This window comes from Notolepis coatsorum (assembly GCF_963971535.1).
Source record: "Notolepis coatsorum genome assembly, chromosome: 10".
In the NCBI taxonomy this organism is placed as follows: domain Eukaryota; kingdom Metazoa; phylum Chordata; class Actinopteri; order Aulopiformes; family Paralepididae; genus Notolepis; species Notolepis coatsorum.
The window spans coordinates 116241184-116267233 of record NC_140174.1 but is presented as its reverse complement, the minus strand read 5'-3'; the positions used below and the strand labels follow the sequence as shown (position 1 = coordinate 116267233).

The 26050-nt window shown below is 42.1% G+C and overlaps 1 protein-coding gene across 1 annotated transcript in view; it reads left to right on the top strand.

Moving 5' to 3' along the window:
• Nucleotides 1-26050, top strand: part of atxn2 (ataxin 2) — a 250745-nt gene that overhangs the window by 215891 nt on the left and 8804 nt on the right. The window contains exons 21-24 of the mRNA XM_084323938.1: nucleotides 81-274; nucleotides 2230-2350; nucleotides 22740-22919; nucleotides 25489-25688. Of these exons, the coding sequence (XP_084180064.1) occupies nucleotides 81-274; nucleotides 2230-2350; nucleotides 22740-22919; nucleotides 25489-25688 (695 nt within the window). The remainder of the gene's footprint in view (nucleotides 1-80; nucleotides 275-2229; nucleotides 2351-22739; nucleotides 22920-25488; nucleotides 25689-26050) is intronic.

The window sequence follows — 26050 nt, the reverse complement described above, 5'->3', positions numbered from 1 at the left end:
ATACTAATAATCAGAATCCATGCTTATTCCACCTAAACCAACCTCTCCCTTCTCTCCATGTGTCTGGCTGTGACCTGAAGTACCCAACATGCCCCAGCAGAGGTCAGACCAGCACCACCCCCCGGGCACGCCCACCATGATGCACCCGGCGACAGCAGCCGGGCCGCCCATCGTGGCTCAGAACCCGGCCTACTCCACCCCCTACTTCACCTGCAGCCCCCAGCAGTTCACCAGCCAGCCGCTGCTGCAGCAGATGCCCCACTACCAGTCACAGGTTAGATTAATACTACTGGACTACTACTACTGTTACTTACTGTCACAAAAAGTTTAAAGTACCCCGAAATCGTACTCAAGTAAAAGTCAAGAGTATCTGGCTAAAAACACTTATTACTCTCTCTCTCTATTACTTTCTCTCTGTCTCTTTATTACTATCTCTGTCTCTTTATTACTCCCCCTCTCTTTATTACTCTCTCTCTATTACTCTCTCTCTTTATTACTCTCTCTTTATTACTCTCTCTCTTTATTACTCTCGCTCTCTTTATTACTCTCTTTATTACTCTCTCTTATTACTCTCTTTATTACTCTCTCTTTATTACACTGTCTCTTTATTACTCCCTCTCTTTATTACTCTGTCTCTTTATTAATCTCTCTGTCTCTTTATTACTCTCTCTCTGTCTCTTTATTAATCTCTTGTCTCTTTATTACTCTCTCTCTGTCTCTTTATTACTCTCCGTCTCTTTATTACTCTCTCCGTCTCTTTATTACTCTCTCTCATTCTTTATTACTCTTTCTGTCTCTTTATTCAATTCAATTCAAATGGCTTTATTGGCATGACGCAACTTGTACATGTTGCCAAAGCAAATGATTAATAACATAAGCATGGATTACAAAACACATATTAATATACAAAAATGTTCATCATAAAATAAAACATAAAATATTACGGCATAAACATGTCGGGTGACTGTCACTCACTGTCCCTCAGTCTATGGCAGGCAGCAACATAGGCTGCTGCTAGCTCACAGCTTGTTGAGTCCTCCCCTAGTAGGACTGGTAGTTTTCCTGTATCTGGTAGTGCAAGAAAACCTTTTGTCTCTTTATTACTCTCGCTGTCTCTTTATTACTCTCTCTCTCTCTTTATTACTCTCTGTCTCTTTATTACTCTGTCTCTTTATTACTCTCTCTGTCTCTTTATTACTCTTTCTCTCTGTCTCTTTATTACTCTCTCTCTCTTTATTACTCTCTCTGTCTCTTTATTACTCTCTGTCTCTTTATTACTCTGTCTCTTTATTACTCTCTCTGTCTCTTTATTACTCTCTGTCTCTTTATTACTCTCTGTCTCTTTATTACTCTCCGTCTCTTTATTACTCTGTCTCTTTATTACTCTCTTTATTACTCTGTCTCTATGTTAATCTCTCTGTCTTTATTACTCTCTCTGTCTCTATGTTAATCTCTCTGTCTCTTTATTACTCTCTCTGTCTCTTTGTTAATCTCTGTCTCTATGTTAATCTCTGTCTCTCTTTGTTAATCTCTCTGTCTCTTTATTAATCTCTCTCTTAGGGCTGGGCGATATGGAAAAAAATCATATCGCGATAACGATATGATAATGTTATCATATTTCTCTATATCGATAATTATCGAAATTGTTATAAGTATATATATTTTTTTTTGGACAAGCAAAGCCATTACTTTAAGTTGCAGGCAAGAAAGACAAGTCTGTCCACTGTCTCTGGTCTTAAAACTGCCCTGTTGCAGGTCAAAAAAAAAAAATATATATATATATATATATATTAAAAAAATAATAATAATAATTTCGATATCGATTATTCAAATATATCGCGATATTTATCGTTATTGTTATATCGCCCAGCCCTACTCTCTCTGTCTCTTTATTACTCTCTGTCTCACTCTCTCTGTCTCTTTATTAATCTCTCTGTCTCTTTATTACTCTCTCTCTGTCTATGTTAATCTCTCTGTCTCTGTTAATCTCTGTCTCTTTGTTAATCTCTGTCTCTTTATTAATCTCTCTCTTTATTACTCTCTGTCTCTATGTTAATCTCGGTCTCTGTTAATCTATGTCTCTCTTTATTACTCTCTCCCTGTCTCTATGTTAATCTCTGTCTGTCTCTTGTTAATCTCTCTCTGTCTCTTTATTACTCTCTCTGTCTCTTTATTAATCTGTCTCTTTATTAATCTCTGTCTCTATCACCCCCCCCCCCCCCCCTCCAGGCTCAGCATGTGTTCAGTCCAGTGATGCAGGGCAGTAGGATGATGGCTCCTCCTCACGGTCAGCCTGGTCTGGTGTCGTCCTCCACCGCACAGTATGGAGAGCAGACGCACACCATGTATGGTACGTATCTACTACTACTACTAGGGATGGGTACCGAATTAGGTACTTTTAAAAGGTACCTACGGAATCATGTCGGTACTACCGAGTACTGATTCACGTGAGATCCGTCGGTGCCACATTTCGGTACTGTAAAAAAAAAAAAAAAATGTCAATGTTTCGTTTACCATGAAACAAAAACTATGAAGTGTGCCACATGTTCATGTCAACGTTCACACGCACAATATACGCTTACCTAGGATTTGACTTGATTCAACAACAAAGCAGTCGGGGCAATGGCAAGCCGAAAACGGTAGTGTGGTTATTTGAAGTTTGGATTTTTTTTCCCCCACAACTGAGTTAGGTAGATTACATTTTTAGAGACTAAAGTACTGAAAAAAAGGTACCGTTCGGTACCGGTATAGATTCACAGGTATCGGTTCAAATGTGAAAGGTACCGAACCCTACTATTAATAAAAAAAAAATGTATCCACTTTTTCTCATTTTCAATTTTTTCTCCCATCCCAATTTTTGTGTTTCCAATTCTCCCCTCCCCTGTCTTGAACGTTGCTCGCATATGCCCCCCACTGGTCGGTTGTAGGGAGGATAGAAGCCTTGCATCACATGTCCCCTCCGGTACACGAGGAGGCAGCCTGTCACATCTTTTCACCTGCCAGCGCGGACTCTCATTGGCGAGGTGTAACGTGTGGGAGGCTCACACTGCCCTTGCCATTTCCGGTCTCTGCTGTGCAGGCGTCTCCCAACCGACCTGTAGGAGTCGCTGTCCACAACGTCCAGATTACCACCCATCGACTAACACCCACTGACTCTGCCAATTGAGCCAGTATGACGGCCGGCCCAAGCCGGCGGCAATGCTGACACCCGGATTCGAGACCGGAGTCTCTTGCATTGGTGACGAGCGCAATCTCCGCTACGCCACCCAGCCGCCTCTATTAATACTTTGATTGCCACGGGTCCGGTGCCCCGGAACCTCGTTGCGTGCCACCACCCACTTCAATGATAGAGCTCTCATATTTGCGAACGCATAAACTACGTCTTAAATTATGGCTGTCTAATGCGACCGCCGCTTGTCAATGACTTGTTTGCCGTCAACATTGTCGAAACGGATTGTTTTTTAATCGGTTCATTTCCGTTTTATACCATTTTGAAAAACCCTTGTTTTTTTAAACTTTCAGAAAAAATTTAAGATTCTGCAGGAATCGCGTTTTACTGTAATACACAAACACGTTGTCATTTTTCTACCTATTTATGAATCGTTTTCAAATAAACGCTAGATTATCGATAGTATATGTGTACTTATGCACGCTATTCATCTGGGCTGTATGACGTCACAGTGATTTAGCGCGGCCATTTTTGTGTCCTGTATTGTGTCCGACAGGTGGAGGTACTCCTGCGCGCCACAACTAGAGAAGAGAAGTTGCGCGAAACGCAACTAAAGTTCATACAACTTCATACAATATGCCCGGGATATGTTGTGCAGTTGGCTGTAACAACAGTCGTCAGAGAAACCCCGAACTACAATTGTATTCCATCCCAAAGGAGTTAGATCGGCGGAATAAATGGTTGGCTTCAATCAGAAGGGACCACTGGCATCCTACATCTATCTAACGTTATCTAACGTTAATTATTATTTTAATCTTTTAGCTCAGGGAAACACTTGAAACACTTAAACATGGTTAACTTCAGTTGCTATATAATTAACGTTAGCAGTGTCTGTGTCATCCAAACACATGATGATTGTAACTGAGGGGTACAACTCCCTGACTGTATTAATAATTATGGTATCATTAAACCACTACCGTCTTATGTACATTACTACTGGCCATACAGTACACAGGTATATGATGAGAACACCTCCACAATGACACGGTTTCCACACAAATCTGGGTTAAGAATATTTATTAGCAGCAATAGTACATAATATACTTTACTTTCAATGCGCTTATAAGGCAAAGGAATGTGCATAGGCAAATCAATAACGAATGTCCATTCTCATATTACGCAGGAGATAATAATACAACCTGAATCTTAGGAATTATATCTATGGTACTCTGGGGAGGCAGCGGGAGATACTGGTAGGGGGTTCCCACCGGTTGTAAGCCAGCAGGGGGAGGAAATGTTCGAATGCAAAGTCTGGATCCACGGGGACTCAATAAGCTCCTGCTATGGGAGGCGGTATATTACTCCCTGGATCAGCAGACGAAAAGCAGCAGCTGTAATCCAAGTATGCGTGCCGCATAGGTGAAAGCCGGCCAGCCTCTCCAAGAGACGGGCTCGAATGATGTTCCTCACGTCACGGGTAAATCCCACACAGTAGTGGGGTGTAGACGATTCTTCTCCGCTCCAACAGCCTGGTCCAAAGCAATAATAATAATAATCCAGCCGGAAAAGGCCTCTGCATTCACCGGTGTAGATTCTCCGGTGCGCGGTACTTCACATTAACTAGGTTGAACTTGACGTTATTCCACTAAGCTCTGACACTTTACTATCCTATTCGCACGCGGCTATAAGTGCTCTATTTAGACGCACGGTTGCTCACTTCACTTGGTCGTTGACTCGTGATGAAGGCTTTACTAGTAAGGAGCGAACGATACGTTGAACAAACGTATTAGGATAAGACAAGACTCTATTTTGGGGCAAAACGGGCCCACTTCACAGCACGTTGTATCGTGGTGAGGCTTCACTTGGGTAACTCGAACTACTTCTGTATTCACCTGCGCCATATTTATGTTAGGCGAACAAATCTAGTACCAGCCTTATTTCTGTCTCGTATTCCTGGGCAAAGCCGGGCATGTACAGACATGTCCTCGCGGTGACTTTGAACTCGGCATTGGGGGCATGGCCGTTGGCGCCTAGGGGATCGCTTCCAATAGGAGAACGAAATATTATGGTCTGTACTAGGTTAAAGGGATATTCCGTGTATATGTACAAAGAATACACAAGGGATATCGGACGATATACAAATATTATGCAATATATATCAATCAATAAATATATATATTCGGTTTAATCTGACCCTTTGTAACAATGATGCTAATTTGAGATAGATTCAGACTGTGTAGTGGTTGGATTTATTACACTAATCACATACCTAGCTACTTGTCAAAAAGGAAACTGTTATTAAACCCAGTTGTAAAGCTACTCTTACTTACCTCTGCACTTAATTAAATATACAGTACAATATACTTACCTGCAGTATATATGTGAATAAGAGAGAACAAATTCTGAGAAAAAGATGAAAGGGACATTACCTTTTGGTCAATATTTTGATGGTATGCACACATTTAATAGTCTACCATTCTTGTCTCTCTGTCTGCTTAGGCAGAAAAAGTGAGAATCCCATGAGTCCTGATTATGTACCTAGCCTGTTTGCACACACTTCAGCTGGACAAAGGCAGAAAACCATCTATGCCAACAGTAGGTTTGAGCATACCCAGCAGATGAAACGGAAAAGGACTGAGACAATGGCCCCTAGCAGTGATGACCATGAGACTGTGGCCCCCTCCAGCACCAGCGATGACACTGAGCATGACAACACCATGCAAGTATGGGCAGAATGCATGAAGGATGAGCACAATTACTCCCAAGCCATTCATAGCCCAGGCATCGTGGGACCATGCTCGAATGTAGCCTGCCAAGCTACAGTCAAGGCATTGACAAATTAGTGTGCACGACTTAGGGCTGAGGTTCATCGTCTAAAAGACAACGTTGATGAGCTGTCTTTGAATGAAGAGGCCTTTAAAGGAAATGATGACATGGTACTGGAACTCACAGGCCTTCCAAGCTATGCTAAATTAATGGTTGTTGTAACTGAGGGGTACAATTCCCTGACTGTATTGATAAGTATGGTATCATTAAACCACTACCGCTTTATGTACTTTAATTACTGGCCATACAGTACACGATATATGAATATGATGAACACTTCCCACAATGAAATCGGTTCCAGTCAAAGGTATTAATCAAGTATTTAATGGAGCAAAAGGTACATAGGATACTTTACATTATTCTTTGAATGCACTTGTAAGGCAAAGGAGTATGCGTAGGCAAATCAATAACGAATGTCCATTCTCTGGTTACGCAGGAGGTAATTATACAACCTGAATCTTAGGGAATTATATCTATGGTACACTAGTAATAGCGGGAGGTACTGGAAGGGGTTCCCACTGGTTGTAAGCCAGCAGGGGGGTAGAAGATCTGTCGGTAGTAGGACGTCTGGTCAACGATGACTAGGGAGACTTCAGGTACAGAAGCCGGTGCAGTAGCCTCTTGATCCACAGACGAATACCGCTTGGTTCTCTTGTAGACTGTAGCTCCACAGGGAAGAAAGCTAGGCGGCCTCAGGCTCTCTGAGCGCCGACTCGACTTGACTCCTCTCGGGGTAAATCCAACACGTGCAGCGTTGGCTGGTTCTCCGCTCCATAAATCATAGGACCAAAGCAAATATATTCCAGCCGCAAAGGGCTATGTAGTCGTCGGGTAGATTAATCCAGTGTACATGTCCATACGGCTCTCGCCTAGGTCTCCTCGGGTGAAAGCGCCATGCGGTCGGCCCAGCTTGGATAAGAACTCTAGCTAATACGAGAAAGCGTTGGAGATGCTGGTCACTGTAGAATTCTAACCGCACGATACACTATACACAAATAGACTATTAAAGACTCAATAGAAATATGTCGCACTCGACGGTATAGCGCCAAACTCTGACAATTCAGTTACTAATTCGCACGCGGTCTTGATGCTCTATTCTGAGGCCAAACAGGCCATACTTCACCGCACGTTGTATCGTGGGTGAGGCTTCAACTTATCGGTAACATGCTAAGGAAGGCAAGGGTACGGAGGCAAGGGGGTAAGGGGCTTCTACATTCACCTGCGCCGTATTTATACGCACGGTGCACAAACTAGTTCCACTCTCGTTTCTGTCGCGTATCCCTGGGCAAGGTTGGGCATGTCCAGACACATCTTGACGGTGACTTTGAACCTGGCTCCGGAGGCCGGTCCCTGGCGCCGGTGGACCGCTGTCCAATAGGGGAATGAACTATTATGGTCTGGGCTAAAGGGATATTCCGTGTATATGTACAAGGAATATACAGGGGATATCAAACGATATACAAATACTATGCAATATATATCAATAAATAAATACATATATTCGGTTTAATCTGATCCTTTGTAACAGTTGTCTTTACTTTCCTGTCAGGATTTCTGAAACCTAGTCCCAGACTGACTCCCTATAGCTTTCTGTTAACACTGATGAGAATGAGGCTTAATTTACCTCTATATTTTTTTGTCTATTTATTTCGTATGTCTAAGACAAGTGTTGTCAGAATATTTAATAGTACATTAGATGTAATGTATGTTAGAATGTCACCACTTATATTTTGGCCATCAAAAGAACAAATTCAGGTCAGTCTGCCATGTGTTTCAGGGATAACTTTAAAAACTGCACTTCTATCATCGACTGTTTTTTAAATATTCATAGAGAAGCCAAAGAACTTGAGAGAGCTCGTGCACAAACATACTCTCAGTACAAGCATCACAACACTGTAAAATTCTTGATTTCAATAACACCCCAAGGTGTTATATCCTTTGTGTCAAATGGCCGGGGTGGACGCACAAGCGACAAGCACATCACAGAAAACTGTGGTTATCTTGAGAAAATATCACCAGGAGATGTCATTCTTGCAGATAGAGGCTTCAATGTCAAAGATACGGTAGGCCTGTATTGTGCACAGTTGAAAATCCCAGCGTTCACCAGAGGCAAGCAGCAACTGCATCCCCTGGAACTAGAAGCAACAAGGGGACTTGCTGCCGTTAGGATCCATGTGGAAAGAGTCATTGGCCTGGTCAGGAACAAATACACCATCCTTCAGACCACCATCCCGCTGTCGCTCTGTCAAACAGCCGCTCAAGGACAACCTACCTCCGTTGACAAGATGGTAACAGTTTGCTGTGCTCTTTGTAATATTTGCCCATCTGTGGTGCCCACAGAATAGACAGGCAGTAGTTGCTTACCATGTGAAATGGATCTATTACAAGTTTCCCTCTTAAGGTAATAAACGTGCCCTTTACTGTAAATCTGGCTTTAAATAAACCATATCTGTACAATCTACGGTATTTGAATATATATGATTCAGTGATGTCAGATGAATGTGTACACATTACACAAATACATGACCAAAAGACAGAATAGTTTCTTTCAGAATTTATTTGACCTTACTCCTAGAACCCACCTCACCCCTGCCCATTTTGACAACCTAGGATGGCTTAGAGTAGACAACAGAGTACAGCAACTTGCAATGGGCCTGGTCTACAAGATACACTACACGACCAAGGTACATGTTCAATCAATCAATCAATAAACTAGATGAATTAGAATTAAATAGCACATTACATCGATTTTTCTATGGTTGTATATGGAATAATGTATGGAATATCAGCCATTCTAGGGTGAACCCGACTCTGTGGTATCGGCTCAATTAACTTGTTGAAACCTGCAGATACCCGAAGGGCCTATGTTATTATCTGTGGAGCTTATTTCTTGTTTGTTTGCTTCTTGCACTCTAAACATTTCCAAGTCTTTGGTACCCTGCGCACTGCTCAGCTTCAGACAAGACTTGTGGAAGTGTTTTCGCTTACATTGCTCAGATGTGCAAGAGAGGAGGTTGTCTGTGTCACCAGTAGGCTTACCACAGTCTGTGTCTCCTCAGAGGTTGCAGTGGCTGAGAGGCGTGGCACAGTAAACCATTTACCCAACAGCTCTGGTAGTATGTATCCCTGTTCTAATGAAGTCAACCATCTTCAAATACCCATTATCAAAAGATGTGCCATCAAACAGGATACGCTGTATAAAAAGTTCTTGAAGTGTCCACACCACAAAATCACAGTATGTTAGCTCCGCTACACGCATTTGGGCCGGCTGCACTTGATACATGTAACTGTGATCTAGCTTTAGGCTCATCAAACCTTCCTCAGTGAACCGTGAGTCTTTGGCACATTAATTTAGAGTGCGGCCTTTTGCATTGAAAGGACACTTAATCTCTAACATGCCAGGCTCATGGCAAGCACAGGTCACCACGCCATCTGGTGATGCACCTATCCATGGCAGCTCTGGATTGATGATGAGCCCAGATGCTGCGACGGTGAGGTCTGCATGGCGATCTTGCGTCGTCATCTCAGGTACGACTCTCTGGCAGTGTCCTCGTTTTCTAGACTCCATCTGATGAAGATAATGCAAAAGTGAGCCATGTTATTTTGAACATTTGAGAACAACTCCAGACTAGGACCTAAACAAAACAGTGAGGTTCTAACCTGAGAACACCTGACTGTGGTGAAATGTATTTATTTATTAGACCGGTCAGTAAAAAATAAATAGCCTAGTGTAGTGATTGTTAATTGTACATAATTCACCCACGGAACTAGGGTTAGGAACATTAGTTCCGCCCGAACATTCTGGAACATTTGTGCCATGTCATAGCCAAATGTTCTCGAACATGGCTGATGTCACCGTATGATGTCATGGCCAATGTTCTAGAACATTTGTGTATGTATGACGCTATTCGCCAATTCTCTCAGTCAGTCAACTGCAAGCAACGTAGCATGTTGTATTTCTGTGCTTAATAAAGGCTATTCACTCTGCCTCGAGCCACTGTCCCCGACTCCCATCTCTCGGCACTACACTAGAGAACTTTGTATTATTAGAAAACAGAATACAGAATAAAATATTAAACTGCCTAATTGATTGATACGTTTATTAACAGATTGCAGAATGGGTACAGTACACATACAATTGTTAAGGGGATGCAGACCAGAGAGACTTTCGTCTTGTTTACATCAGGGTCCCCCATTTTCAATTCATTTCACCCCATCATTCAATTCACCTAAACTGCAACTGTTAACAAAATTGTTCAAATACATAACGATATAATATTTGAACTCGTGTGGTAACGTTAGTCTAACGTTATTGTTTTAAAGAGTATTAAGGCTTAACGTTCTGGCAGTCAACATGGAAAGTCGCATAATGTCACTAGCACACATAACATTAGCACTCTAGACTTAACGTTAACCACCACCAAAATTACACGGTTGATAATGGTTGTTGAATTACTTACACGTCCTGTGATTACATATATATTTTTTGTCTCCAGATGCCATATCTTGGTGTTGTTCACCCATCCTGCAACGGAATATTGATAAGCATCGGTGCTCTGGAAAGCCTTCAGGCTCTCCGGTGAATGGGGATGGATTATGTACAAGATAGATGTAGATGTCGGGAAAAGTAAGTTGGGGCAGACGTTCCGCTGATTTTAAGGGACAAAATAAAGTTGAAGGTAATAAATATGGATCACAACCAACAATCGACGTCTTCTCCAAATATCGCTGTCTTTCTATCTCATTAAGATGTGCTGTGTTGACTGCCATGACGGTCAATGTCGCTAATAAAGTAGGTCACAAAGATGGCGGCTGGCATTCCGGAAGTGACGTCTTCGGTACCCATGAATAGAAGCGGGCTGAAAAATCTGGCACTTGGTGGTGCAGTGGGCAAGGCACTCGCCACCAATGCTGGAGACGCTGGGTTCGAGCCCAGCTCTCCACATTGTTTTCAGTTTGGCTGGTCGTCCGTACTAATACAATTGGCAATATTAGGGGGAGGGAAAACTGAGGGGTGGGGATCGGACATTGTGGACAGCGCCCCTCCAAAGCGCAGACCCCTGACGCTGAAACCTGACTCGAGGCTGCTACCTCGAGTATCGGAGGGGACTTGTGCTATGTATGGCTTCGTCCACATTGCAGCCGGCTTGTGGGAGGCAAGAAACGGCGTTCGAGACAGGGGAGGGTTGAATTGGATGATACGAAATTGGGATGGGAGAAAAATAGAAAATGGGAGAAAAAGTGGATACAAAAAAAAGAAGCAGGCTGAAAAATCCATTATCCATTTCCTGATCAGCACAGACACACACACATACACACATATGGCACACACTGATATATAGGTGAAAACAACTCTGATTATCCCAAGACTGGTCAAATAGATTCCTTACCTCAGATCAGATGTTCTCCAAAAAGGTTATTCCAATTCCTGATCGCCATTCCAAATATCGATCGCGTTTATTGATCCAACGCTGGGTGGTCGAAACACCGATTCCACGCTGTTCTGATGTGCCACAATGAATCCGATCGGCTCAAGTTACATGGCTGAGAAGTACATTTTTTCCCTTTTCTTTGAGTCCATTCCAAAGGCTGCAGTACCACAGGGGGCCGGTATTTCCCCAATGGAGCTCGGAGAGAGTTCCAGACCAAACGAGAGGCTAGATTGATGAAATATGAATGGAAATCGCTAATAAATAATAAATAAAAAAAACTATTAAAAACGAGATCTCTCGTTGGGTGGCACTCAACGGTTGGCATGAAATAACGAGATTTCTCGTCGGTGGCACTCAAAGTGTTAATACTATTAATAATAATACTACTACTATTAATACTATTAATACTATTAATAATACTACTACTATTAATACTATTAATAATAATACTATTACAGGGCTCGAAATTAAAATTTTACTTGGTAGCACTGGTGCTCCCAACTTCAAAAAGTTGGGAGCACCAGCAAACATGTTGGAGCACCCATCAAAATGTAAGGAGCACCAACAATATATATGTAATATATATTTTTTATTGATAAAAAAAACTAATATAACAGTACTGTAATGCAGTAAAACAGTGAAAGTAGCCTTAAACTATAGTATAGTGTAGACTAGTGTTGTCAAAAATATCGAAAAATCGATACATATCGATTCTGAATATTTAAAACGGTTTCGATACTCATTTCCCGCAATATCGATACTTTCTGCAGTATCGATACCAGCTGGCTTGCTCGCAGTCTTCTACCGCAAGTTGTTGACAGACAGACACACGCTGCTGCAGAGCACGCTTGCCCCTCCTCCCCCTCACAGACCCGTCTTCAGTGTCTTCTTGTCAACAAAGCATTAAACATTAAACCATTAACTTTAGTTTAATACATGAGACGTTGTCTACTGATGGCTCATAATATCAACAGCTGATTCGTTGTTAGTAACGTTACAGCTAACGTTAGCTATTCGTTCTTCTGTTAGCTTATTATGCTAGCTAGCCACCTTATAATTCACAATATAATTACTTCATGGAAACGGAGTAACGTTAACGTTATGTCGAGTTCATAACGTTAACGTTACCCCGTTTCCATGAAGTGTTTAATTCGCAGCAATCTTGTTGAAAATGTAACGTTAATGCTCAGAGCAAAGCTCCGGAAGCCGTCATGAAATTCTTCTTCTTCTTCTTCAATGGGTTTAATGGCAGATCGCGACCACAAAAGGCGCATACCGCCACCTACTGTACAATCCATTCAACCCCATAACACACAAAACAAAAAACCCATCCCTAACATCGCCACCCTATCCAAACCTAATCTATGAGTCACTCATTGCCTCCTATGGGCTGACTCTGGCCTTCTTGATCACTCACCACCCCCTTCCCTAACTCTCTTACTTGATCACTCATAACAACCCCCTTCTCTAACTCCCTTACTACTTCCCCCAATGTTAACCCCTTCATACCCATGTGTTGTACTGCTGCTTTAACTATTAACTTTATCCTATCTGTTCTACTGCTAACCATCATTGTTGTATTCACTACTCCTGCCATAAAGGCCACTATATTCAACTTCTCCCCCCACACCCTCTCTTTCTCCTCCTGTACTTCCTATACTGACAAATGCCCTTTTCTAAAACCCTGTTCCCTATCTTGCTTTCCCTGATCCTCCTGCATTACCCTTACTGCCAAATGCCCTTCTCTTCTAAATTGTTGTAGTCATATTGTAGTCTTTTAGTCTTATTAACTAAAATATTTTAATCAAATGTTTTATAGATGGCTAGGTTAAACACAGGTTTTTGTTTTTAAGAGGGGGGGTTTGATTTGATTTACATTAGATAATTTAGTTATTTTTAAATGTCTGATCTAAAGAGAAACAAAGGGTTTTAAAAGTGTTATATTTATCTTCTCTTATAGTACCAGAGAGAAGCTGAGGAGAATCAACCAGCAACAAAAGCAAAATTTGTAAAAAATAAAATAAAAAAAACTTTTTTTATAAATTTTGCATTTCCGTGGTATCGAATATCGATACTTTTCAAGGTATCGTATCGAAGTCGAAATTCCAGTATCGTGACAACACTAGTGTAGACCTAGTAGTGTAGCCTATTAGTGTAGACTAGGCATGTGCCGGTATGACATTTTGAGGGTACGATAACCTTGGGCAAAAATACCACGGTTTCACGGTATTCGGTACATAAAAAAATCCCCCATTGAACAAAATGTATTTTATTACAGTGCACAATAAGCTTTTCTGTAAGTGTTATTTATGAATGTGTGACGACTGTCTGTATTACACACAGAGGGAACTGTCTGACCAATTACAGAATATACAATACTTCCATTTGACATTAGCTATTTATGGGTGGAATATTCCGATTCTAGCTCACTAGATCAGTCACATTAAACTTTCTTTTTGTATAGCTTATAGGGGTGGGCTTGAGTAATCGATTGATCGATTACTCACGGCTATGAGAGAACTCGATCTTTCAGCCAACAACAGCCAGCTAATGAATGAATGAATGAAAACTTTATTTAACAGATTGCAGAATGGGTACAATACAGTACGGCTCAATACACACAATTGTTAAGGGGATGCAGACCAGAGAAAGACTTTCGTCTTGTTTACATCAGGGTCCCCCATTTATGACATAGGGACATACATGGCATACAGGTATATAGTAGTTACATTTGTGACATATACCGATATGCAAATATACAGTACTGTTACCCAGAAATCCTAACATAAAATATATACATATGATGGGGAGGAGACTGTACATTAGGAGGGGAGAAAACCCTCTTCATCATCAATGTACATAGATACACACACTACTGCACTATGAACTGCCAGCCAGCTAGCTGGCTACCCAAATCCACAACAGCCAGGCAGCCAACCGTACAAAATACAGTCTCAGCCAATTGCATCAATTTGCACAGTTAGTTAGCTCCACTCCATTGCGAATTAAAAGGTAGTCAGTATTAGCTAGCTACAGTTGCTAGGTAGCTAACATTAGCTAGCTAGCCAACAGCTGCAAAAACAAATGCCTATGATGGTATCAGCCGTTGACACGAGCGCCTACAGTAGCTAGCCAGCTACATAACGTTAGACACCGCCTTCTGCATTAAACTAAAGTGAATCGTTTACTGGGTCATTTTTGTTAAGTGATGTTGAAAGAGGAGCTGCACTCTTGCTCTCTTCAGAGCGAATGAGAGATGTTGACTAGACGGGTCTGTGAGGGGGAGGGGCCGGGGGGCAATGCGAGCACTGGGAGCAGCGTGTGTGAACGTGTGTGTGCGTCAACAACTTGCTGTAGGATGAGAGAAGACAGCGAGGCTTGAAGGCTAATCTTAACCAATCCAAAATCAGCATTAAATGTAAGAACGTCAAGCTCACGTTTGATTGGTTAGAATGGTCACTGTCAACTCACAAGGCACATACTGAGTGACAAACTAGCGAATGTACAGAGAGGGGGGGGGGGGGGGGGGGGCACCAGAACAATTATTTGCACTCGCACGAATGCTCCCAATTATATTTTGAGGTTGCACCCATACAATTTCGGTCGCATATGCGACCAATTCAGTCGCAATTTCGAGCCCTGTATTACTACTACTACTATTAATACTACTACTTAGGCATGGGCCGGTTTCATGGTTTACCACGGTTTCAAAACGTTGCGGTGTCAAAACGTTGCTGTGTCAAAACCACAAATTATGTTCAGACGGTAGGCGCCGATGGTATACGTTACGTTTTGAATCATGAACTTCGGAAACTTCACGTCAACGCTCACAATACACACTTTTCTTTATTTGACTTGATTCAACAACAAAGCAGTCGGGGCAATGGCAAGCCGAAAACGGTTGCAGGTGTTGTTACAAAGCTAGATGCAGACAATGCTCGCTGCAATATTATATGTGTGTGTGTGACAGAGCAGCTCCGTCACTGACTCCGAGCAGCACGCACGCACGCACACATACACACACCAAACATTCATCATTGGACTAAAATCTGATTGGACTGAGAACTGCAACCCCCCCCCCCCCCCCCCCTTCATTAATGTCATATTATCATATACCTTCAGACATCATATACACAATATATAAAAGTGAGGTCAAGCAGTAGTCTGACCAGTTTGTTTTGAGATGTTTGTAATTTTGTTTTTAGACTCCTGCCAGAGTCTTCAGGGTATTCTTGTTTACCAGAGAGGAGATCCGGTACAAGAATCGAGTTCGTTGGTTGACTTTTTTTTATTACATTGGATGCCATTTTGTCACAGGAAAGATTAGCCTCTAGGATGGAACCCAGGTAGGTAATTTCATCTTTCCTTGTGACAATATTGTCACCCACTGTAACTGAGAAGCCGTCGGTCTTGCTGAGTTTGTTAATTGAACCGAAGAGAATGGACTCTGTTTTGCCCATGTGTAATGATAGTTTGTTATCAGCGAGCCATATGCAGATTTTGCCTAGTTCCGAGCTGAGGGCTTTTTCAACCTGTCATTTTCATGCTGACAAGTTGACATCACACAGCCAGACACGTTACGTGTAAGGAATTATGGGATTTGGTGTTGGGTGTATGGACTCTACTAGGGGTGGGAATCACCAGTTTCATGTAACTGTAATCTGTAAACTGTAATCATGAAACATTTATTATGTATTGTTGTAAACTGTAATCATGAAACATTTATTATGTATTGTATTTTTTATGTTTAAATATCAACATTATCTGTCCACTCTCAGTACAGGGTGGACAGACACACACAGAAGGGAGAATGCCCCCCCTCCTCCCCACTCTGCTGTTCTCTTATCGCTCTGAACAGGGTTTTAGCTTGTTGTTAGCTTACGCTAACGTAACGTTAATTCCGGTCTTAAACACGACGTGGTCATAAAGGAATGGCGAGGATTGCAAAGCATGTTAGATGCATTTGACCCGTTGCGGAATAAAACAGCAGGGATTTGTTTTGGGTGGCGAAATAGGCACACTAGCCTTGCTATGTTGCAATATTCATCAGAATATCAGAAGTCTGTTACCCAAAATGGATCTACTTAAGGCATGGGTTTTTCAACACAGGCCAAGCATAATTACATTATCAGAGACCTGGCTTAACGATAAAATAACAAATGAACAAATTAAACTAGAAAATTATGTGTTGTATAGAGAGGACAGATCCCTTAAGAAAGGTGGTGGAGTTGCTACTTATGTATTATCTAGCTTGGTCTCTGAATTAATCATCCCTGAAGTTGGGCCTCTAGACTTTGAATGCATTTTTGTCAAAGTCACCCTGCATATGAATAAATACTTAACTATTGGAAATATTTATAGACCACCTTCAGCACCTGCAGAATCATTTAATTATATTAAAGCTACTTTAAATTCTATTTCATGTAATAATGAACTTATAGTTCTTGGTGATTTTAATAACTGGCTAGCTACATCACTAACCAAAGTTAAAAATATATTTCTTAATTTAAACCTAAGGACCCAGTTGTCTGGGAGGAGTATAAACGGCTGAGAAATGTTAGCAAGACTATGGTCAGAAATGCCAAATCCAATTATTTTAAGGACTCCTTAGCTCGTGATTTCAAAGATACCAAACAATTCTGGAATAAGATTAAAACTTTAACTGGTGTATCCAAAAATAATATTATTGACCAGATAAAAGTGAACACTATTATACGAGATCCACAGCTGATTGCACAGTCATTCATCCAGCATTTTTCATCTGTCACTGCTGCATCATCACTCGATCCCGTGTCTGATCTCTTTAGTAATAGGCCTCCTGATCATAGCTTCTCTTTTATGAAAATTTTACCTGTGGAAGTCTTTGATGCCATCAATAGCCTAAAAGTAAGTAGTGGTCCTGGATTAGATGGTTTAGAACCTAAGTTCCTCAAACTTGCATCCCATATACTAATGTACCCATTATGTGATCTGTTTAATATGTCACTGTCCACATTCGAAATGCCTGACATATGGAAGTGCTCTCGTATTACCCCGTTGCATAAAGGTGGAGATGCACTTGAAATGAATAATTATAGACCAATCGCAATTATTTGTTCTATTGCCAAAGTGTTTGAGAAATTGATATATAATCAGCTCTCTAAATTTCTTGACAAGTACAATATTTTATCACCATCAATCTGGTTTTAGGTCAAAATTCTCAACATCAACAGCTCTATTAAAGCTTACAAACGACATCTTTTCTGCAACTAACGATGGTAAATTAACTGGTGCAATTTTTATCGATCTGAGCAAAGCCTTCGACTTAGTTGACCACCACCTACTTCTAGATAAACTTCACTCTGTTGGCCTATCACGCAATGCATTACTCTGGTTCAATACATACCTTCATAATAGAAAACAATGTGTTGTCATCCAAGGGTTCAAATCGGATACAATGGTCCAAGAACGTGGTGTGCCGCAAGGTTCAACCCTTGGTCCACTTCTTTTTTCAATATTTATAAATAATATACCTTCTGTCTGTTCTGATTGCAGCGTTCATCTTTATGCAGATGATACAGTGTTGTATACATCCAAAAATAATGTAGCACAGATTCAATCAGCCTTACAATATGACTTTAAGACACTACAGAAATGGCTTGCTGAAAATAAACTAATACTAAACAAAACCAAATCGCACTTTATGATTTTTGGTACTCGGAAAAGACTGAAGGCAACCGAATCTAAGGCATGCGCTATCTTATGTGCCGATAATACACCTCTGCATAAAGCTGAACGCATCAAGTATTTGGGAGTATGGCTTGACCCTGAACTCTCATTCAATTTCCATATTACCTCTACTGTTATTAAAATGAATCGCAGCATTGGAGCCCTTTATAGAGCTAGACATTGTTTTTGCTTCACTGTTAGAAAGAGACTTGCACAACAACTTATTTTGCCATTAATGGACTATGCTGATGTTGTCTATCAAGCTGCCTCCAAAACCCATTTATCACCTCTAAATGTGGCTTACAATAGACTATGCAGATTTGTTCTTGACTGTCCGTTCACAACCCACCATTGTACTATGTATCAAACCTTAGACTGGCCTTCTCCTACTTTAAGAAGACAGAGACATTGGCTGCAATTGATTTTCAAATGTATCCATTCTGACTATCCTGCTTACCTGAAACAGTTGATGGTCCCTTTCTCTTGCACTTATCGTCTAAGACACTCTGTACAGTATTTTTTCACAGTTTCTCCATTTTCAAAAGCAATGGCCAAAAAATCTTTCATGTTCAAAGCCCCTTCGGACTGGAACAATCTTCCGGTGTCCATTCGGTCCATATCTTCATTTTACCTCTTTAAAAATGCTCTTTGTTCTAATTTTATTGGCAAGTGTACATGCTTCCTTGGTGGGGCTCCTGCGCTGGTGAGGGGACGTGGGGCACGGCCGTCCTTTATGCGGGTGTTACGGGTTAGCTAGTTGGCTCTACTCCTATTTTTAGGCAGGGGGGGCCGATTGGTTGATTTGGGGCGCTTGTTGGGCAGGTTGATTGCTCCTCTTCTCCTGCCAGTCCTGGAGCTCAATTTCTATTACATCCTGTATTCTACTCACCCTTTGAATGTTTTGTTGGGCCTTTCTCGCGGCGGCTGCCTGGCGGTGTCATCGCGGGGTTAAGCATATTTGTTTGCCCTGCGGTGGCAGCGTCATGTGACTGCCGGGGAGTGGGCCTCTTATGATGGAGATTGAGACATATCCTCTTATAATGAGACATATCCTCTTACAATGTGTACTTGTTCTGTTGTGTTTTTGTATGTCCTGTATTTATTTAATTTTTGTTGTTGTTGTATGTCGTGTTACATTGCACAAAATGTGGGACCCTCTCGAAAACGAGATACTGTATCTCAAGTGGTTTTTCCCAATAAAAGAATTTCAATATATATATATAATGTGCGTGTTCCAGACGCTACTGCTACTACTGAGACGAGCTGTGTTGTGAGCCGAGCGGATATGAGTCACGACACCACAGGATTTTCAAAATAAGAGTATCGATATGAACTGAGCGTTGCTAGTTGCCGGAGCCATAGTTATTATAGCTGGAGCTGCGCTTAGGCGGAAATGAGACCCGCCGACACACACACAGCAGTGGCCTGCAGGTTAGAGAAGCGAAGCTTGTGATCAAAAGGGTGCTGGTTCGATCCCTGCAGAGTGGGGTGGGTGAAGAATAACACTCACCGCTTATGTGCCCTTGAGCTTGAGTCACTTGACTCCCTGACAACAAAAAAAAACATAAAAAAAAATGAATATTTTTTTTATTTCAATTCTAATCGATTCTAACATTTTCTATTATCTTTTTTTCTGTTTTTCTCCCATCCCAATGTTAGTCGTTATGCCAATCCCCTTCCTGGTCGTTCGCTTGTGGTCCTCAGTGTCTCCAGGGCCGATGCAGCAGTACGCCCCACCCTAAATGTTCTCTTGTGGTCCTCAGTGTCTCCAGGGCCGATGCAGCAGTACGCCCCACCCTAACTGTTCTCTTGTGGTCCTCAGTGTCTCCAGGGCCGATGCAGCAGTACGCCCCACCCTAAATGTTCTCTTGTGGTCCTCAGTGTCTCCAGGGCAGATGCAGCAGTACGCCCCACCCTAAATGTTCTCTTGTGGTCCTCAGTGTCTCCAGGGCAGATGCAGCAGTACGCCCCCCACCCCAGGGCTCTACAGTGCGACCATATTGCTCGCATATGCCCCTAAAAATATGTGTGTGCGAACCTCAAAAATCAATTACGCGCACGGTGTGGTGTGCGAGTGCAGATTACAGCCTCAGTCGTACTTTTTATTTCTCCGCTGAGAATCGTTAAAAAACTACAAGTCCCACATTGCACTCAAGCCAACGGTCCAATCACAGTAGAGTGAAGTGACTGGTTTCATGGGAAATAAAGCAAATGACCAATCGGAAGCTCTCATTTAGCTTGTTTACGTCCTGAAACTCCGCCATTGCGATCAGGGCTCTCGTTTTCCGAGACACTAACTTATTATAGTCTCTGTCTTACCAATAGCAATAGATTTTAGAACACCTAGATTTATCGATAGCAATAGTAATATAACGTTAATGCAACAAAACGAATGCCTTGCTTTGTTAATCATAACGTTGATGCAGTAGCCTATGTCGGTGTGTTGGCTGTAACAGACATGACAATAACATAACGTGTACACATTAAAATTGCGATAATCTATTCTAACATTTTCAAATCGATGCAGTTGAATTTTCCCCTTAGGATCGATGCATTGTTACACCCCTACACCAAAGTCACTGGCCCACTGTGTATCTGTGTGTATAATAACTTGGCTAGCGTTATCAACAGCAGAGATGGGCAATAGGGTCCAGCTGCAGTGCCGGATGGCCAGAGTGCAAGCGGTGTGACGTAATTGGCAGACTCGACTGTCAATCAATGGTCTACCTGACACACAATAAACAATGTTTCTGTACTGGAGGTGTACAGTATTTCAATAGGCAACCCTGAAAGGATTATTTTTCTAGAAGAGCAACACAGCCAAAACATGGGCATTGTATGCATAAAAGGGGCAAAAGCTAAAGTTAAGTGACTGAACCTTTTGTAGCAGTAGTTTGATTTGATAGTTTATTTGATAGGGACAGCACATGTTAATGAACATCAAGTACAAAATACACAATGTAAACATGCAGGGTTGTAGCAAGAGCTAATTTACACACATGCACGCACAGTACAAATTTATACATTTATTTTTGAAATACTTGAAATATTTTCACTGTGCTCCTAAATATGTTTGGGTGCTCCTAAATTTCTTTGTGTGCTCCTAAATTTTTGCATTTAGGAGCACATGTGCTTTTTTAAATATTTTTTATTTTTTATTTTTTTTAATTTTTTTTTCATGTCAACGTTAACACGCACAATTGAGCCAAAAGTCACTCAATTAATGACAGATTTCATTGATAAATTGAGGGAAAACTTTGCAAGTTGATTTGATGAATTTGACATGTCCAGATAATTGATGCATTTTGTGAGCAACCCATTTGCCAATGTAGCTGCTATTTCCACAAAAGGACAAGAGTTCCTTGCATCACTTCACATTGATGAAGGTCTCCTGCAACTTGAAATAATTGACATGCAAGCATCATCTGCTCTGAAGCAGGCACTTGAGAATGAATCCACCACAACATTTTGGATAAAGTGTATTCATGTCAAGACATTCCCCAAAATAAAAACGCTGGCAATATCTGTGCTAACAATGTTTGGCTCAACATACACCTGTGAATCCAGTTTCTCTCACATGAATGCCATTAAAACAAGCAACCATGCCTCCTTGACAAATGAGCATTTGCATCACTGTTTGCGGGTAGCCCTCACTTCCTATGAACCCTCTTTCTCTGCCATTGCCCAGTCAAAGAAGTGCAATCGCTCTCATTAGATGTGTGTATGTAGGCTAGGCCTGTCTGCCCCCCACCCCCCTGATGTTTGAGAGTTAAGAGTCGACAATAAGTGCTAATAAGATGCTGTGATTTGCTGTTGTTGCACAGACATGAAGCACTTTTTCATAAGCTCAGCTGCACTATAAATGTGTTTTTTTGTTCAAGTGTTGATGTTAGAATGTTCATATGCACATCATGCACTTGTTTGTTTTTTATTTTATTTTTATATTGAAATGTTGAAGAGGAGATGTTGCAGTTGTTGCACATAAATGAAGCACTTTTTTTGAAAAGTATACTACTTTTGCAATGTAGTTAAAGGGGATCTTATAAATGGCCTTTTTCAGTGTTTAGCATTGTTTCCTAGCTATGTGGACTTATATTAATATGATCTATGTCTCTAATTCTCATATTGGCGCATTCTTCCAATTCTCCTCTCACAATATTCACCCTCACTGAACTGAGTCATCTGAAAATGTGCTGATTTGTGATGTCAGAGAGACACGGCTGCATGATAATCAGCTGAGTTTCCACACAGTTCCCACAGTGGTTGGAGCCCAGGCTCAAAACGTGTTTTTGAGTACTTGATTAGAAATACAAAACAATGAATTAAAAAAAAACATATTACAGAGGTGTTCCATAAACCCACAGGAATTGTGTAAAAGTGCCCAAATAGTGAAAGAAATAGTAAAATAGTTCCCCTTTAAATAAAAGTTGTGAAAATGTGGTTGCGTGTTGTGTCAAGTGTACATATATTCATAGCACGGGGAGGCGCCGTGGCAGTCCGGCCCCTGGCCCCTTGGGTTTCTGACAATGTGGCCCCCTGAACAATTTAGTTGAATAGCCCTGGCGTAGAGCCCTGCACCCTAACTGTTCTCTTGTGGTCCTCAGTGTCTCCAGGGCCGATGCAGCAGTACGCCCACCCTAACGCCGCGCTGCACGCCCACCCCCAGCACCCGCAGCCCTCTGCCACCCCCACGGGCCAGGGCCAGCAAGGTGGGCCCCCACAACACGCCGGTCCCCCCAACCACCCGGCCCCCAGCCCCGTGCAGCACCCGCAGGCCGCCGCAGGTACTACAGACGCATCACGGACATCATTACGGTTTTATCCAGCGGCTTAAGGAGGGTTTTCTGCTAGTTTTGGTGTGGTTTCGGTTAAGGCTGAGACGATCAGAGACTGTGTGCCATTTGGAATATCGATATTTTTAATTGGTATTACTTTTTTTTTTTTTTTTTTTTTTAAACACATTAATGTTTATTTTGCAGCAATTCTTTGTTGTTGCCGCCATATTTAGTGTCACAGATTTCCCCATTCAAAACTACCACAGTGATCCTTCTCATGTTACAGTCGGTGGTCTCTGGATGTGATGGAGGAGTGCACTGCATATTGAATGCACAGTGCAGAGTTGCAATTCAACTGAATGTACATGAAATGGGGATGTTTTAACTAAAACATGCCACAAGACCTAGTATTTTAGTATACCGGTAGTATACATTAAAAAAAATTTACATATGCAAATATATCGATATGGACAGTAAGAGGTTGTGTTGTGATGGTCAGTAGTGGACAGTAAGAGGTCGTGTTGTGATGGTCAGTAGAGGACAGTAAGAGGTCGTGTTGTGATGGTCAGTAGAGGACAGTAAGAGGTCGTGTTGTGATGGTCAGTAGTGGACAGTAAGAGGTCATGTTGTGATGGTCAGTAGAGGACAGTAAGAGGTCATGTTGTGATGGTCAGTAGTGGACAGTAAGAGGTTGTGTTGTGATGGTCAGTAGAGGACAGTAAGAGGTTGTGTTGTGATGGTCAGTAGAGGACAGTAAGAGGTTGTGTTGTGATGGTCAGTAGAGGACAGTAAGAGGTTGTGTTGTGATGGTCAGTAGTGGACAGTAAGAGGTTGTGTTGTGATGGTCATTAGTGGTCAGTAAGAGGTTGTGTTGTGATGGCCAGTAGAGGACAGTAAGAGGTTGTGTTGTGATGGTCAGTAGAGGACAGTAAGAGGTCGTGTTGTGATGGTCAGTAGAGGACAGTAAGAGGTCGTGTTGTGATGGTCAGTAGTGGACAGTAAGGTTGTGTTGTGATGGTCAGTAGTGGACAGTAAGAGGTTGTGTTGTGATGGTCAGTAGTGGACAGTAAGAGGTTGTGTTGTGATGGTCAGTAGTGGACAGTAAGAGGTTGTGTTGTGATGGTCAGTAGTGGTCAGTAAGAGGTTGTGTTGTGATGGTCAGTAGAGGACAGTAAGAGGTCGTGTTGTGATGGTCAGTAGAGGACAGTAAGAGGTTGTGTTGTGATGGTCAGTAGAGGACAGTAAGAGGTTGTGTTGTGATGGTCAGTAGAGGACAGTAAGAGGTTGTGTTGTGATGGTCAGTAGTGGACAGTAAGAGGTTGTGTTGTGATGGTCAGTAGTGGTCAGTAGAGGACAGTAAGAGGTTGTGTTGTGATGGTCAGTAGTGGACAGTAAGAGGTCGTGTTGTGATGGTCAGTAGAGGACAGTAAGAGGTTGTGTTGTGATGGTCAGTAGTGGTCAGTAGAGGACAGTAAGATGTTGTGTTGTGATGGTCAGTAGTGGACAGTAAGAGGTCGTGTTGTGATGGTCAGTAGAGGACAGTAAGAGGTTCTGTTGTGATGGTCAGTAGTGGTCAGTAAGAGGTTGTGTTGTGATGGTCAGTAGTGGACAGTAAGAGGTCGTGTTGTGATGGTCAGTAGAGGACAGTAAGAGGTTGTGTTGTGATGGTCAGTAGTGGACAGTAAGAGGTTGTGTTGTGATGGTCAGTAGAGGACAGTAAGAGGTTGTGTTGTGATGGTCAGTAGTGGACAGTAAGAGGTTGTGTTGTGATGGTCAGTAGAGGACAGTAAGGTTGTGTTGTGATGGTCAGTAGTGGACAGTAAGGTTGTGTTGTGATGGTCAGTAGTGGACAGTAAGAGGTCGTGTTGTGATGGTCAGTAGAGGACAGTAAGAGGTCGTGTTGTGATGGTCAGTAGAGGACAGTAAGAGGTTGTGTTGTGATGGTCAGTAGAGGACAGTAAGAGGTTGTGTTGTGATGGTCAGTAGAGGACAGTAAGAGGTTGTGTTGTGATGGTCAGTAGAGGACAGTAAGAGGTCGTGTTGTGATGGTCAGTAGAGGACAGTAAGAGGTCGTGTTGTGATGGTCAGTAGAGGACAGTAAGAGGTTGTGTTGTGATGGTCAGTAGAGGACAGTAAGAGGTTGTGTTGTGATGGTCAGTAGAGGACAGTAAGAGGTTGTGTTGTGATGGTCAGTAGTGGACAGTAAGAGGTTGTGTTGTGATGGTCAGTAGAGGACAGTAAGAGGTTGTGTTGTGATGGTCAGTAGAGGTCAGTAAGAGGTCGTGTTGTGATGGTCAGTAGTGGACAGTAAGAGGTCGTGTTGTGATGGTCAGTAGAGGACAGTAAGAGGTTGTGTTGTGATGGTCAGTAGAGGACAGTAAGAGGTTGTGTTGTGATGGTCAGTAGAGGACAGTAAGAGGTTGTGTTGTGATGGTCAGTAGTGGACAGTAAGAGGTTGTGTTGTGATGGTCAGTAGAGGACAGTAAGAGGTTGTGTTGTGATGGTCAGTAGAGGTCAGTAAGAGGTCGTGTTGTGATGGTCAGTAGAGGTCATCAGCGTGTTGTTCCTGTGTCTCCAGCCCAGGCTCTCCACCTGGCCAACCAGGCCCCCCAGCAGCAGATGTACTCGGCGCTGGCCCCCACACCCCCCTCCATGACCCCGGGGCCCAACCCTCAGTCCCCGCAGGCCTCCTTCCCCTCCGGCCAGCAGACGGTCTACATCCACCCACAGCAGGTCCAGCACGGATACAACCCCAGCCACATGGCCCACGTGCAGCAGGTGGGCTGTACCACGTTCCCATGTTCCTAGTTCTATTATTATGAATGAATGAAAAAGTAAATTTTTTAACATGTATTCTCCACGTTCCTCCAAACAAATCACAATATAAAGCTCCATCAAACAGAACAATCATAATGAAAAAGAAATTATAAACAAAAAAAAGTCAAGAGCAATGTAGTTAGTTATGTTAAAAAAAGGAGTAGAGGGAAGCTAAGCTTATCGATCCCTACCCGCTTACTAGGGCTGACCTTTGAATTTTTTTTTGGAATTCGAAGCTTCGGGGCCGAGATTCTATTTTAATTCGAAGCCTCGAAATATATATATATATATTTTTATTTTTAATAAAAAAAAATATTATGTTG